This window comes from Protopterus annectens, chromosome 6.part0 (genome assembly GCF_019279795.1).
Source record: "Protopterus annectens isolate FY-2018-M chromosome 6.part0, PAN1.0, whole genome shotgun sequence".
NCBI classification, from domain to species: Eukaryota; Metazoa; Chordata; order Ceratodontiformes; family Protopteridae; genus Protopterus; species Protopterus annectens.
In genome coordinates this window covers 729,883,746-729,898,966 of record NC_056737.1, presented here as the reverse complement: position 1 = coordinate 729,898,966, position 15,221 = coordinate 729,883,746, and the positions used below count along the sequence as shown (strand labels likewise).

The 15,221-nt window shown below is 45.4% G+C and overlaps 1 protein-coding gene across 1 annotated transcript in view; it reads left to right on the top strand.

Moving 5' to 3' along the window:
• The window catches only part of LOC122803889 (probable serine/threonine-protein kinase kinX), a 654,852-nt gene that overhangs the window by 389,912 nt on the left and 249,719 nt on the right, over positions 1 to 15,221 (top strand). Inside the window, exon 6 of the mRNA XM_044073571.1 lies at positions 8,514 to 8,590. Within this exon, the coding sequence (XP_043929506.1) occupies positions 8,546 to 8,590 (45 nt within the window). The 5' untranslated portion in view covers positions 8,514 to 8,545. The remainder of the gene's footprint in view (positions 1 to 8,513; positions 8,591 to 15,221) is intronic.

Sequence of the window (15,221 nt, the reverse complement as noted above, 5' to 3'; positions counted from 1 at the left end):
TTATATGCCTGGAGCTTTTCTCCCCGGGCCTCTGCTGAAAAGGGGGTTTGGATCTGTTGGACACTCCCGGTCAGCAAATGTAAAATAAATAAATAAATGAAGTCAACTTCTTCAGATAAAGAAGTTATGTACTCAGTATAACGTTTCATCTGAGTAGTTGTACTTCATTTGTCTTCAACCATTCCCCCCTCCTTCTCCCGATCTTGTCACTATTGTCCTGGCCATGTATTTGGAAGATGAAAATCCCAGGAGTGTTCCTTGTTGTGCTTTGGCTCAGGATTTTTGGGCTGCCGGTAGTGGTAAGGTCTTGTTGGGTCGGGTGTATGCTATATGTCAAGCAGCAAACTCGATCTGAAGGGGGGAAGAAGATGGGGCCATATGGGTAAGGGGAGAAACTTGGAGCTCTGATCAGATGCTGGATATGTGGCCCTGTCGGATCCAGTATGGATCCATAACCCACAGGTTGAAGACAAATGAAGTACAACTACTCAGATGGAACATTATGGCAAGTACATAACTATTTCATTCCAATAGGATGGGAAGATGCTTTTTCATTCCGTTACCTTTTTTTGTCCAAGGTAGTGCTAAATGAAGGAGGAAAAGAAAAAGCTGTTGCTGTGATGACTTTCTTGCCATGGCAACTGAATCTGTCACAGACCTCTCAACCAATCTGGGACAGATTTTAACAGAATTCGGGACAAGTCCAGAAAAAATCAGGGACACTTTTAAAATATTACTGCTATTAACTTGAAACATTGACAGAATCAGATCATATGAATTAATACACAATCTGAAGTAGTTAACTTCATTTGTCCATCGACCTATGGTTTATCGGATCTGAGCTGGCAGCTTCCAACAGCTAAGATCCGAGCTCCAAGATCCTCCCCTTACCCATAATCCCCTGCCATCCCTTCCTGACCTCAGATCTCGTTTGCCACGGTTCTCTCAGCAGCTTGATCGAACTTCCAGGCGTGGTGGTTGTTGAATTTGTGAGAGAAAAAAATCTCCTTTTTCGAGTTTTTGTGTGTGTGTGATTAGCATAGCTCCCCTGTAGCATTAACGTTTTCTTACCTTGTGTTTAGTTATAATTTTTTAGTGTTATTCCCTCCCCCTCGTGTGCGCGTCAGAGTGTGTGGTTTTGGGGCCTAGCGGGTGTGTTGTTTTTTATTTTTGTAGATATGGCGGAGGCACCCAAAACATTCTTTTCAAAGTGTACCGAGTGTGGCCATAAGCTGTCCCCAGCGGATGGCCACACTCTGTGCGTTTTATGCCTTGCGGTTGAACATCTTTCCACTGGCTGCACTATTTGCGCAGGGTTTAACCCCAGGGCCCTCAAGGACTGGAGGTCGAAGCTGATTCTGGCGGGACTTCTGCCCTTGGACCTGGCTTCGTCCTCCGGTCCCTCAGTGGCACCTGCCGCGGCAGCGCCACCTGCTATTCCCCTTCCCCTGGCCGGGAATCAACCTCCCACCTTGGGCCAGGAGGAGAGGGAAGCTAGAAAGAAGAAACGCCGGGAAAAGCACAAGCGGCAGGCCGAAGCTTCTGCATCGGCCCCGCCAGCCAAACGGGTTTCTCCTACCAGGGCCTCCGAGTCTTCTCCATCCCGGCTCCGTTCACCCCGCTTTTCGCAGAGGCTGGAGGAGATGACCCGGTCGCCTTCGAGGTCATTGAGGTGGCACTCCCGGCCCACCTCGGTGGCCTCATCAAGGTCTACCCGGAGTTTGTCCAATGCAGACTTGGACCGGATGATGCGTAGGTTCCTCCAGGCCCAGCTGCAGATGGGAGTGCTCCTGCCCCCCCCCCCCTCCGGGGGGGAGCTTGACCCCCCTTTTTCACCCCGATCGTTCCTTCTCTGACCCACTACCGGGGGTCGGAGCCGGGGGACTGTCGGCGCCGATGGTATTTGGTACTTTGGCGCCGATGGCACCTTCGAGTCTGTCGGGTCCCTTTTCTTCGGATCCGAGCTCTCTGAGCCGAGAGCTGAGCTTTGGATCCGGAGGTGTCATTATGGCTTCGGCTCCGTCTCGGTCGGAGCATACTGGCCCTTCGGATCCGACCGCGTCGGTGCCAGCTCCGATCCGCACGTTGGATCCGAGGGAGGGTCTGCTCTCGGATCCTAGGGGAGAGCAGTTCTCCTTCGTCGTTCGATGTCGTGGAGAGGGTTTTGTCAAGGGATTCCAGGCCCCCGGCTTCAGCTACAGCTCCATCCTGTACTCCCTCTCAGATGGGTCTGCCTTCCATCACCCGGCCCCAGGGACAGCCTGCACAGACGTCCCAGATAGTTCCCTTGCTGGAACAGGATGTAGTTGGTGAGGCCTCTTCGGACAGCCCCCCGAGGAGGTCCCTCACAAACACAAGTGCAAGAGGAGGCACTTGGACTCCCCTGAGTCCTTGACAGAGGACACAGACTTGGAGGAAGGGGAAGGTTCCATAAGGTCACCCCCTGAAGACGTCTCCTTCGGAGACATCATGGAGATGCTTCGGATCCGAACTTTCCTCTGTTTTCTGGAGGCCTTTGAAGCAGGCCCATCTACCTCTTGATAGACCTGATTACTACCAGGGCATGGAAGGGGAACTGGCCCAGGAGAGTTCTCGGTCCATCCTCCAGACAGGGAGTCTGGGCCGATGGACGCCCTGGGAAGGGTGGTGTTCCACCCCAGCCACCTTTTCTTGTCGCTGAATTATATTGTCCCCAGAGTCCATGGCGGAGGACAAGAAAGTGTACTCCCACTCTCAAATCTATCTCCAATACATGTATGTGGTTACTATCACATGCAATGTCCGTCCGTTGATGGTTCTGCCCTTTCTCACTGGTCCAGCGTCTGCGGAGTCCGCTTCTCTGCTCCCCAGAGGTCCTTCTCCAGGAACCAAAAGGGACAGAAGAAGATGTGGTTCCGGAAGTCTCACCAGTCCCGTTTCGCTCTGGACCCCTCATCCTTCAGAGGCAGAGGAGGACAGGGTGGATGCCGCCCTAGAGGCAGAGGGGGCCTGAAGAACTTTGTGTCCAGAGAACCTTTCCCTGATCCGCCCACACAGCAACCCTGAAGGTTTACCCGACTGCTCCTCTCTGGAGGCGTTTCTTGAGGCACCTGGCAGCTTGGGAGTCCATTACAGCAGATCGCTGGGTGCTTCAGATAATATCCAGAGGCTACAAGATCCCCTTTCTCTATCCCCCTCTCAATTCCCGAAGCCTCCCCGATGTTCCACCCAATCAAAGGGAGGCAGCAGCCGAGGAAATACTCCGGCTGCTAGAAAAATGAGCAATCCAGCACGTCCCTCCAGACCAGTCCGGATCAGGCTTTTACTTCAGGTTCTTCTTGGTGCCAAAAAAAATGGAGGACCTAAGACCAATCCTCGACCTGTCCTTTCTAAACCTGTCAGTAGCCAAAGAAAAGTTCCGGATGGTCACCCTTCAATCCATTCTCCCCCTTCTGCAGGAGAACGACTGGATGTGCTCCATAGATCTCAAGGATGCATACTACCACATTTTGATGGACAGACGATCCAGGAGGTTTCTCCGCTTCCGGCTGGGAGCCAGCCATTACCAATTCAGGGTCCTTCCCTTTGGTCTCACCACAGCCCCCAGGGTGTTCACCAAAGTGTTAACTGTTGTAGCGGTCCACCTAAGACTCCAGGGAATTCAGGTCTTTCCGTACCTGGACGAGTGGCTCCTGACCACCCCCACCAGGTATCTACTGTGCACCACCAGGAATTACTTTCTCCATCTAGCTCCCCAGCTGAGGAATCACGATCAACATCGGGAAATCTTCCCTTCTTCCAACTCAAATCCTAGATTTCATCGGAGCCAGATTGAACACAAACCAGCTTCTAACCTTCTTGACTCCGGACTGGCTACGAACTCTGAAACTCCATGTACTGGCCCTTCTACAATTCCCCAGCTCCCCCTGCGGAATTGGTCCTGAGGGCTCTAGGCTCGATGGCGGCAACCATCAACCTACTACCCATGGCACGCTTAAACATGAGAATTCTTCAATGGACTTTGCAAGTCCAGTGGTCCTTCCTGCGACATCCCCTGAACTTCCCCATTCCTCTCAGCAGGGTGTGCAGGAAAGCCCTCTTATGGTGGCACCAGTACCCGGACCTCCGGAAGGGGTGCCCCTTCTCTGTGTCCCCTCCTTTAGCCACGTTGACCATGGACGCCTCTCTCCTCTGGTGGGGGGGCACTGCTTGGGCAGGACCATCCAAGGCACGTGGAACCATTCGGAGACCTCATTGCATATCACTGTCCTAGAGATGAGAGCGGTGCTTTAGGCGTTGCAAGCACTTCAGAGCCATCTTCTGTTGGGGACAATTGCGATCCATGTAGGCAACATGTCGGTTGTCTGGTATATCAACAAAGAAGGGGGAACCAGGTCCTATCCAATTTGTTGGGAGGCCATGAGTGTGTGGAAATGGGTGATGTCCACCAACCATTTTCTCATAGCGATACACATTCCGGGATGGTCCAACATTTTGGAAGACAGACTGAGTAGAACCATCCTCTCACTGTACGAGTGGTCTCTGAATCCCAGAGTAGCGAAGCAGATTTTCTCCAAATGGGTCAATCTCGCTGCGATCTTTTCGCCTCTCCGAACGCAAAGTGCAGCGACTACTTCGCTCTAATTCCCCCACCCGGGGAATCCCCCAGAGACGCTGTGGTGCATGTTTGGCCACCCGGTCTACTTTATGCTTACCTTCCTCTGCCCCTGATGCTAAAGTTTTTACAGAAAGCCAGACGGTTGGGGAGCAGAATTATCCTCATTGCCCCATTCTGGCCTCATCAAGCTTGGTTCCCATATCTATAGTCTCATCCAGTGAATCCTTCATGTATTCTAGATCCCATCCCGGATCTGATCTCTCACCCATCATGCCTGTCCACCCAGAATCTGGACAACCTCAAGCTCACAGCTTGGTTGATCCAGTTCCAGTGATAGCTAGGACTCCCAGTATCTCATCCCCTGTCAAGGCTATTCTAGTAGCTGCTCACAAGCCATCTACTAGAAGAATTTATAATAGCAAATGTAAGCGTTTTTCTATTTGGGCGGAGCATCAGAACTTAGATCCTTTTACAGCTCCGTTGCCAGCAGTACTAGATTTTCTGTCAGGATTATTCGACCAAGGTGCTAGCTCTTCTACGGTCAAAGTCCAGTTGGCTGCAATCTCTCATTATCATGTTGGCAGTGATCTTGGCCCTTTGATTTCGTCCAAACTATGTAAGACCTTCCTAAAAGGCACTTCCCTACTAAGACCTCCGGTTAAAGATGCAGTCCCTCCTTGGGATTTAACTCTTGGACTTCAGTCTCTAACAGCTCCTCCCTTTGAGCCTGCAACTTCGGTGGATCTGAAATACTTATCTTGGAAGACAGTTTTTCTTGTTGCCATAACTTAGGCCAGAAGGGTCTCTGAGCTTCAAGCCCTTTGCGCCAAGCCACCGTATTTGATTTTTCACAAAGATAGAGTCTCACTCAGGACCAACCCCTCTTTTCTGCCCAAAATTGCTTTGGAGTCTAATATCAACCAATCTATTAATTTACCAGTCTTCTTTCCAAATTATCAGAACAAAGGTGAATACAAGTTGCACACTCTAGACGTACATTGGCAACTAAGATTCTGTTTGCACAGGACAGCTGATCACAGGAAATCAGACCAGCTTTTTGTATCCTTTGCTAAATCCTCTTTGGGAAAACCTGTAACAAAAGTCACATTGTCCAGATGGATTTCCCAATGTATTCTTTTGGCATATGAGAGTTCTGGCCGGCCTGCACCTCAAGGAGTCCATGCCCATTCTACTCGGTCGATTTCTACCTCTGCTGCTTTTCGATCTAGGGTGTCGTTGGATGACATTTGTTCAGCAGCCACTTGGGCCTCATCTCATACATTTATAAACCATTACAAATTGGATATTGTTTCCAGAGGGAGAGCATCCTTTGGCTCTGCAGTGCTCCGGAACATCCTTCCATGAGGACCTTTCAAGAATTAGGTAGCTGGGGACTCTGTCCCATAGGTTGATGGACAAATGAAGTTAACTACTTCAGATTAAGAAGTTATGTACTCACCATAACGTTCCATCTGAGTAGGTAAACTTCATTGGTCAGCAACCGTCCCTCCCTCCTTCCCCTAACCTATATGGATGTTCAAAGGACTCTTGCTTTCATGGCGGATTGTCTCTAGGTTAGAGTATGGAGGTGGTTCTTGGTATCGTATGGTCTATGGATAAGCAAACTCGATCTGAGGTCAGGAAGGGATAGCATGGGAATTATGGGTAAGGGGGAGGAGCTTGGAGCTCGGATCTTTGCTGTTGGAAGCTGCCGGCTCAGATCCGATATGGATCCGATAACCCATAGGTTGCTGACAAATGAAGTTTACCTACTCAGATGGAATGTTATGGTGAGTACATAACTTCTTTTCCGAAGAAAAAGAAGTCTATAACTCTTAATTATTGTCATTATTCATTAAGTGTAATTCACCACCTTTCCTCCAAAAGGCACTAGTTTTTGGAGGGATTAAGAGGGCAGAGCTAAACTAAAATTTGAGTCAAAATCAGGGACGTCCCTGAAAATCAGAGACAGTTGAGAGGTATGATCTGGCATGATCTGACTCGTCTTTTTCACTACTTGTAATGAAGTGTCACCTCCTGTTTTCTCAGCACTGATGTAAACTCTCCCAGGCTTCAACTCCTCCCCTTTTCATGGAATACCGCATACTTTCCAGATCTTGTTTGGTGCTGTTTAAGTTTGCATTGTCTCAAATGGCCCTAGGCTTGGATTGCTTTTTTGGATTTTAAACTGCAGTATTTACTGTACTCTATATTTTGACATTGCAATGCCATTTATCTTGGTTTTTTTTTTTTTTTTTTTTGCTCTCTTTTCAGGTCTTCTCCCCTATGTCTTGGCATTTCCTTGTTTTGGAGTTTTGCTGATAGTTGTAACTGTGTCTTGATTCTCACTATTTTTGCTGCTTCTATTCTAATTACTTTTATAAAGTGTTAAGTTTGCCGTGTCAGAATCTCTTGTTGGAGTTTGTATGTTTTGTGATAGAGTACTTAGTACCACCGTGCTTATCTTTGACCATTTCTGTTTTCAGTAGGTGTTAGTGAGGCCACTGTTTGTTTCTTGTTCTTGGAGTTGAGTTTGTTGCAATATAGATAAAGTGACCAGGTTTTTAAAAAATGATCTTGTGGCCAAAGATTTATGCCACAAGATACACACACACAATTCATGCTTATTTCTTTTGTCAGCAATAATAGTCAACATCAACACACTTTGACTTTCCTTTATAATTTGGCAGTTTTAATATTCGAACTGGAGCTAACCAAATTCATAAACCATTGAATCTCACTCAGCAGGGTCTTTCAGGCACTTTTTGCTAAATATAAAGAAAGGCATATATTTCTCTTCACTCTGAAGGCAGCTAAAAAGCCTCTGTCATCTTTGTTGCATGCTTTTTGCAAATGGCTATACAGTAGAGATAATTCATCCATTCATTTTGAAGTACAATAACTCTCAGTTGACCAGAACTCAAGCAACCAGCAAAAAAATATCGAAGAAATGCAGTACAATTTTCATGTGTTGCACTTTGTTTTCTCTCCACAGAAACATACCTTATGTTTTCACAGTCTGAGTTTTAAAAAGGAAGATAGGAAGAAGTAAATTGCATCTCTCCCCAACCCGAGAACAAGTCAAACCAAACAAATAGTATAGGATACAGTATTATTCAGGCCTATTTTTGATAGTAACTCTTAAGCAACCAGAAACTACAGTTATCTGCCATCTCAATCCCCATGGATGCCTGTTAACTGCGAGTTTACTGTAGTTTTCCACTAAAGGATGCTTTTTGACCAAAAGTTTCATTCTGTTTTGGTTTTCTTTGTGACTGCTTCATTTTCTTCATTGTATTGTTGCTTCAGAAACTGTGGAAAATGAGAATCTCATTTATAGATCGGATACTTCTATGTACCCTATACCAGACGGTTCTAGAACAAGGTCAACAGCTTGTTGTGTTTTGTTATTGGATTTGGATAGTGTACTTTTGATACAAGTGCGCATTCAGTTAGAGAAGCACCTAAGCGATCTGGCATGATGACCTTCATCCCTGAAGTTTTGTGTTTATGCTGGTTAAAGTATAAAGAATTAACATACTGATTGGATTTCTGTAGTATATATAACCAAATTATTAGCCATGTTTTGTTTAAATGGATAATGCGTTGTACTGATTTTTTTATTTTTTTAATTTTACACCATAATACTGTCTTGTATAGACGTAAATGTGGAGTGTTCCTCCCTTTCTGAGACTCTTGTTTCAATCATGTTTATGGCCATGAATTGCAATGCATTCTTTTTGGTAAACTTGTATTAAAGTCTGTATACATCAACTGTGTTACATTTTGCATACATCAGTTGCAGAATTGTCAGTTCAAGCACATCTGCTGCATTTTTTTTTCAAAATTGCATAATTTTAAAATTACAATAGAATTGTCTCCTAAAGTTATAAGTAATTGCAAATTAATTTTGAAGGCACCCATCTTCCTGTGAAAAAATCGTCTGGAATGGTACAACAGAAAAATGAAAACAAAACTGGAAGTGCTGCAAAGGTAATTTCCCTTCACCTAAAATGTTTTAAAATTTTGTTTGATAGCTGTTTAACATTCTTTAAGGTGTGAGATGAAGCGGTCCTGTTTTACAACCATGAGCATAAAAACACTGTTAAGTATTTCTGGAGATAACTTTGCAGTTGGACAGAGCTATGTTTTAAATTCTCTTGTGTACACTGGTAAGAGCCTTGAAAAACTTTTCCTCTGCTATGGATGAGACTGAGTCTTTTCTGCTCTTATTACCAGCATCTCCTATACTCCGTGCAAATATGCCTGATGCTTGCATGGACATTGATGTTGCACACCTAGCCCCTGACCCTATTAGTTTTTGTACCAGTAACCCAGTTTGCATAATTTATCTTGATTCCATGTCTATGAAAAGTTTACTTTAACACCTAGCTACAAATCAACAAAGTGCCACTGTTGCCATCACTAGCTAAGACCCACTCTGCTGTTACTTTTGTTTTAATGGATGAGCATGATGTGAATCCCTGCCCTATGTACCAAAGCTTCAGCACTGGTACCTGCAGACATCAGAGGCAGAAAGTCTTAGCTTGCCTTATCTGAAGGATGGTGGTATTTTTGAAATTTTCTTGCACTTTAAGTGGTGGTGGTGGTAGTGAATGGGAGTCCCAAGTGTAACCTGAAGTTTGACTTTCATTCATTACTCGGACCTAAGACTCCGAGGGTAAGACAGGGCCTAAAACAGCTTGGAGGCAAGTCCTACAGGTGCAGTGGTTGTTCTCAAAGTGAGAATTCAAGCTTGCATTAGTTGTACCATTGGCAGTTGGAGAGGTAACCTTTACTTTCTGATGTATAGGTGCCACCAAGCCACAGGTTGATCATAGATGTACAGGCTGACAAATCTTTGTCCATTTCAGAAGTCTCTGCAGTTGTTTTGGCCATGTGCAGTGATACTGAAGGCCAAAGTCCCCCCCCCCCCCTTACCCATTTTTACTGGGTGAAATATGGTCTGTTGATCTATGTAGAAGGGGAACTTCTAGAGACCTCCTGTACTAAATTTTCATCTTTTAAGGTGTAGATATCAAGCAAATGTTTTGACTAGTGACAAATTTTAGTTGTGGACAAGGGATCATACCCATAGACAGTGGGGTGTCCCCTTCTCACATGTATGTTCACTTTGGTCGATGCCTTCCTAGATATCATCATCTTGTCCAAAAATCATTTATTTGTCTTTGTCTTTGTTGGCTTGGAAAATCTGACTGGGCAGAAACCACTTTCAGCAGAGTCCTGGGGAGAAAAAACTCCATCGCAGTACATTTCTTAGGCAAATTTTAGACAGATCTTAGAAATAGCAGTTACATTTCTCAGAAAGAAAACAAAAACGATCATTAGACAGGTATATAAAGTAAAGTATTTACATCAACAAGTATAAGTCTATACAGTTCTGGTAGATCTAAAATCTTGCAGGAAGGAAATGGATTTATAATCTGTTTGCATGTTCCTGTAGTGCACAGTTGCATGCCCACTCTTGCATGAAACACTGTTCAAGCTGACATTTGGCATTCAAACTATTACTGTTGAGGGAGGTTATGGGTAAGCTCACTGTTGGAGCTAGTTTGCAGTGGTGTGGGATGTGAGACTTCCTCTTTTTGAAGCTTCTGTGAAGCTTCTGTGAATCAGAAGACCTATGGATAGATCTCTCTGGAGAAGGCAAAAGACATTGAGTTATATTCTAGCTAATCTTTATTTGCCTCTAGGTCCTCTGTGAAATGGCCTGGGCCACCATGCCCTCACACCAAGAAATGCATCCAACAAAGAAAACTGGCATCTTGGATCATTCTATCTTTACAGCCACTAATTCGCGATAACTTATGGTAGTTCAGAAATAACAAGGCTCTTCTGCAGTGGCCTTCAAGAAGGTGGTTGCTACTTGCTCCAGTCACCTACAGTTATGCAAGTCCCTCATTAGGCATGATCTGGCCAACTCCTTCCTGAGCTCATTGGTCCTTCATAGATTTAGTGATCACAGCATGCATGCACACATGCATTCATTTTATTGATTTCAATTAGTTTCTTACCTATTTTCAATAATGACCTTCGCTATTTGACAGTAACACTTTACAGAAGTGGGCATGCAGATGCAATTTGCTCAGTGTATGACTTGTACAGGTTACTCAGTTCAGTAAATATAATCACTGGTGGTTTACAAAAATAGACCTGTAGAATTAAAATGTGATATGCACTTGTAACTTGCACAAGTAAGAGTCAATTTATTAGTAGCTACTCATTCACTTTGTAATGGATAAAAGCAAAGGATAAAAAGAGAGATGTTCTTCATGTTTCACTGTTGCAGTCATCAAATTTGGGGTATCTGCCTGCAGGTAACCCCCAGCCGGCCTCAGTACCAGAGTCTTTGGATTTCTGCATCGGATGCTGTCTCTTCTTCCATGACGTCAGGTCGTCAGGGGTATAAAACATGCACTGACGCCATTACATCAGTCTTTCTTGCCTTGCGGTGCCCGAAGCAGAAGCAGTTTGCAAATGCCAGTCGGCCGTCTCCTGAAATTTTCGTTTTCTAGTTTCAGACCTGAAGTCTTAAAAAAGACAAGTACCCCATTGGGGACCATTTTTCTTGCTCAAACTGATGTCAGTAAAAGTTAACAATTGTCTTACCTGTGGCAAGCAAATACCTCATAGAGATTTTCATTCTTACTGCATCTCCTGTTTAGGCCCAGACCACAATGTACCTCACTGTTGGTTTTGTTCCTTGTTCAATGCCTGAACTATTAATCGTTGGGCTATTTATGCAGTCAATTACTTTTGTATTCGCTCAGTGTACTCCAAAATGGCTTTGTTAAGCCATCAGACTACCGATCTTCCGAAAAAACGTAAGGATAAAGACAGAGCCAGACCGCATATGTCCAAAACGGCCGACGACGCTTCCGTTAAGTTAGTTGCCAGTCTGCCGGTACTCAGTATGGCACTTTCGCAGCCCCTGATACCCGCAACTTCAGATTTGCAGGCCTCTACTGAGACCCATTCAGAGTCTGGTATGCCACGAGATGCTTCTTCGACTGTGGAACCTGCAGCTGTCTCTGCCTTGGATGGGTCCAGAGCCACTGTGCAGGCACTGGCTTCTGAGAGTGTATTTAGGCCTACAGACATTCATATTAAACCGACGCCGTTGTTTTCATCCATGCCAAAATCTCGCACTACACCTAGAAAACAGATGACCAAACCACAGGCTCAGGCCCATATGCCTCAAAAACAAATGCTTAGAATGTCTGAAGACCTTATTACCTTAATTAGGGGGAGCCAGCCTTTCCCCTCTGAGACCTAGAACTGATTTTCTTTCTGATCAGGAATCTGATATTTCTGCTCCTTTTGATTACCAGGATTTGCCCTTATCTACTTATGAAGATTGTGATGCAGAGGATTCCTTTCTCTCTGCTTCCCCTCCAGAAGATCTTTCTTTCGGTGAAACCTTGCATACTGTTAGGGAGCATTTCCGCTGGGAAAGCCAGGATTACTCTGAGTCCAAAAAAGAGACTTAGGGAATTCTTACTCCTGCCTCAACTGCCTCAACATAGGCCTTTAGCTATCCCTCCTGTTCTGGACGTTGTAGACTATGCTTTCTTGGAATCTAGCCTTACCCCAGACACTTTACCTCCAGCTCCCAGAAAACCTGACAGGTACTACAGAGTACCTGACTCACAAGTTCCTCTTCAAGAACCCTTCTACGGATCCAGAGACCATTTCCCAAGGAACAAAAGGCATTAAGGCTACTGCTGCCAAAAATCGTACCCCTTCTGATAGAGATACTAGAGCCTTAGACAGATTGGGTAAGAAGGAATACACTTTTGCTACTTTGGCCATTAGGGCTTTGAATTGCCAGTTTCATATGTTAAAGTATCATCAGCATATTATGGGACTACTTAAATAGAAAATTATGTTGATTCCCGACTGTGCTGAACATAAAGAATTGCAAGATTTAATGCATTCTGCAGAACAAGTTGGTAAACATACCTTGCAGTGTGGTTTTGATGCTTTAGAAGCATCTTGCAGGGCTGCTGTTACTGGGTCTGTACTTAGAAGGCATGCTTGCCTTAAGGAACAAAACTTGCCAGATCATGTTAAAGCTAAATTACTGGACGCTCTCTTAAACCAAGACCGCCTTTTTGGCAACAAAGCAGAAGTCCTCAAAACGATGGAGGAAAAAACTAAATTTATGCAAACTGTTAAAGGTTTCCTACAAGTACAGCCTCCCAGATTCAGTAGGCATTGGCCTTCAAAGAACTGGTCCTTTCCAGTCCCTTCCAGGCCTTCTCAGTCCAAACCCAGGAACAGCAGACCACCTAGGCTACAGTCTCAGGCTGCGCACAGACCTAAGCAGTGGGGGGCTCCCACTTCCAAAGCAGGGAGTAGTAAGCCACCCCCTTACAGAAAAATGCCACAATGACTTAACCTTAACCCTTCCAAGCCCTGCTCAACAATCTGCCCCCTTAGGAGGAAAGCTCGCCCTTCATGCAAAAAAATGAGAACTCATTACCTAGGACAAATGGGTTTTGACCATAGTCTCCCAAGGATACAGATTCCACTTACACTACCAACTCCAAATGGTTGACCAGACCTATCCCCAAATCAATGGGCGGAGGCCCAAAAGCAGGTTCTCTGTATTAACAGTATCAGGGCTATTCAACCTGTCCCAGCAGAACAAAGGGGACAAGGTTTTTATTCAATACTCTTTCTGGTACCCAGAAAAGACAACAACTGGCGTCCTATCCTGGACCTCTCTATTCTCAACACCTTTCTGGTAGTTCCAAAATCCAAAATGCTAGCTCTTCAACAGCTTCTTCCTATGTTAGCCAAGGATGCCTGGCTGGCATCCCTAGACTTAAAGGAACCTTACCTGCACATCCCAATAAGGGAATCATGCAGGAGATACCCACACTTCAGTGCAGGCTCCATGCACTATCAGTTCTCTGCACTTCCCTTTGGCTTATCTACTGTGCCCAAGGTATTCAGTGTCTAGCTCCAGCCATTGCATTTTGCAGGCAGAGAAATATTCAAATTTACCCATACTTGGATGATTGTCTAATTCAGGCAGAAAGCCAGAACTTGCTATTACAACACCTGGCATTCGTAAAGAAACTTCTAACCTCACTGGGGTACACCATAAATAAAAAGAAATCTTACCTAGTACCCTGCCAACAGATTGTATTCCTGGGAGCAAGCTTGAACACAACTTCCCAGATGGCATTCCTCACTCCGGAGAAAAAGTTTATTCTACAACCTACTTCAAACTATTGGCCACAAAACCCCAGCCTTCTGCAAGGAAAATACTGCAAGCCCTGTGGTTCATGGCCTCTTGCATTCTACAAATTCCATATGCAAGACTGCATGTGAGGAAACTACAATGGTATCTAAAAAGCCTATGATGTCAACATTCTCAGGACCTGGAAACAATGATGCCTATCATTCCTTTTATCAAGACAGAGTTCCTTTGGTGGATAGAGGCCTGCTATCACAACGGACTCCCCTTCACTCTACCCCCTGCTGCCCAAACCCTAACTGACACATCATGGGGGCTCACATGGCAAGGCAGTGCATTCAGGGCAAATGGAACCCGAGACAGATGCACCTGCATATCCATCAAAAAGAAATGTTAGCTGTACAGAATGCTCTGACAGCCTTCAAAGACCATATTCTTCCAGGACAACTATTGGTAAAGACCGACAACACCACAGTTATGTGATACATAAACAAGCAGGGGAGAACCCACTCGTACCCTCTCTGCAGACTAGCCATGGCTCTGTGGAACACAGCCTTGAGTTACCAAGTACACCTACAAGCTCAATATCTGCCAGGCAAGCTAAATTCACTGGCAGATGACTTAAGCATAAATCTCATGGACCCACACGGATGGAAACTAGAACCCAAAATATTCAACCTATTGAGGAACAAATGGGGGGACTCTAGAGGTAGACCCGTTTGCCTCTTGTCAGAACTACCAATTGAACAAATTCTGCAGAAGAACTTCCCACAGTCAAGCTTGGAAAGTGGGTGCCCTGTCCTTTAACTGAGAAAGCCTCTCGATTTATGCCTTTCCCCCTCTGCCTCTCCTCTCAAAGGTTCTACTGAAGCTCAAACAGGACAAGCCAAGGACAATACTTATTGCACCAGACTGGCCACGCCAGCACTGGTAACCCCCTTTTGTGCAGTATGACAATGCTGCAACCATGGCACCTGCCTCAGACCCCTTCCCTGCTATCCCAGCAGGCAGACCAGATTCTGCACCCTCACCTTCAAACCCTGAACCTGGCAGCTTGGCTAATTCCTTGAGCTCTCCTATCGCATCCCTCAGTAAGCAGGTGCTGGATGTCATTCTGGAGGCAAGGAGGCCTAGTACTAGAAAATCCTATGCTGAAAAGTGGAAAAGATTCTGTTCCTGGAGCCAAGTTCAGGAGATGGGCACAGCGGGTGCCCAGCTTACCTCATATTCTATAGTACCTAAAAGAAATGTTCCACAAGGGCCTATCATTCTCATCAATTAAAATTCATATCTCTGCTATTTCACACATTATAATACTGAGCTACCCCTCTTCTCTCACCCCTTGCTAAAACAGTTCCTTAGAGGGGCCAAGAATTTAAGACCCCACAGGAGAGC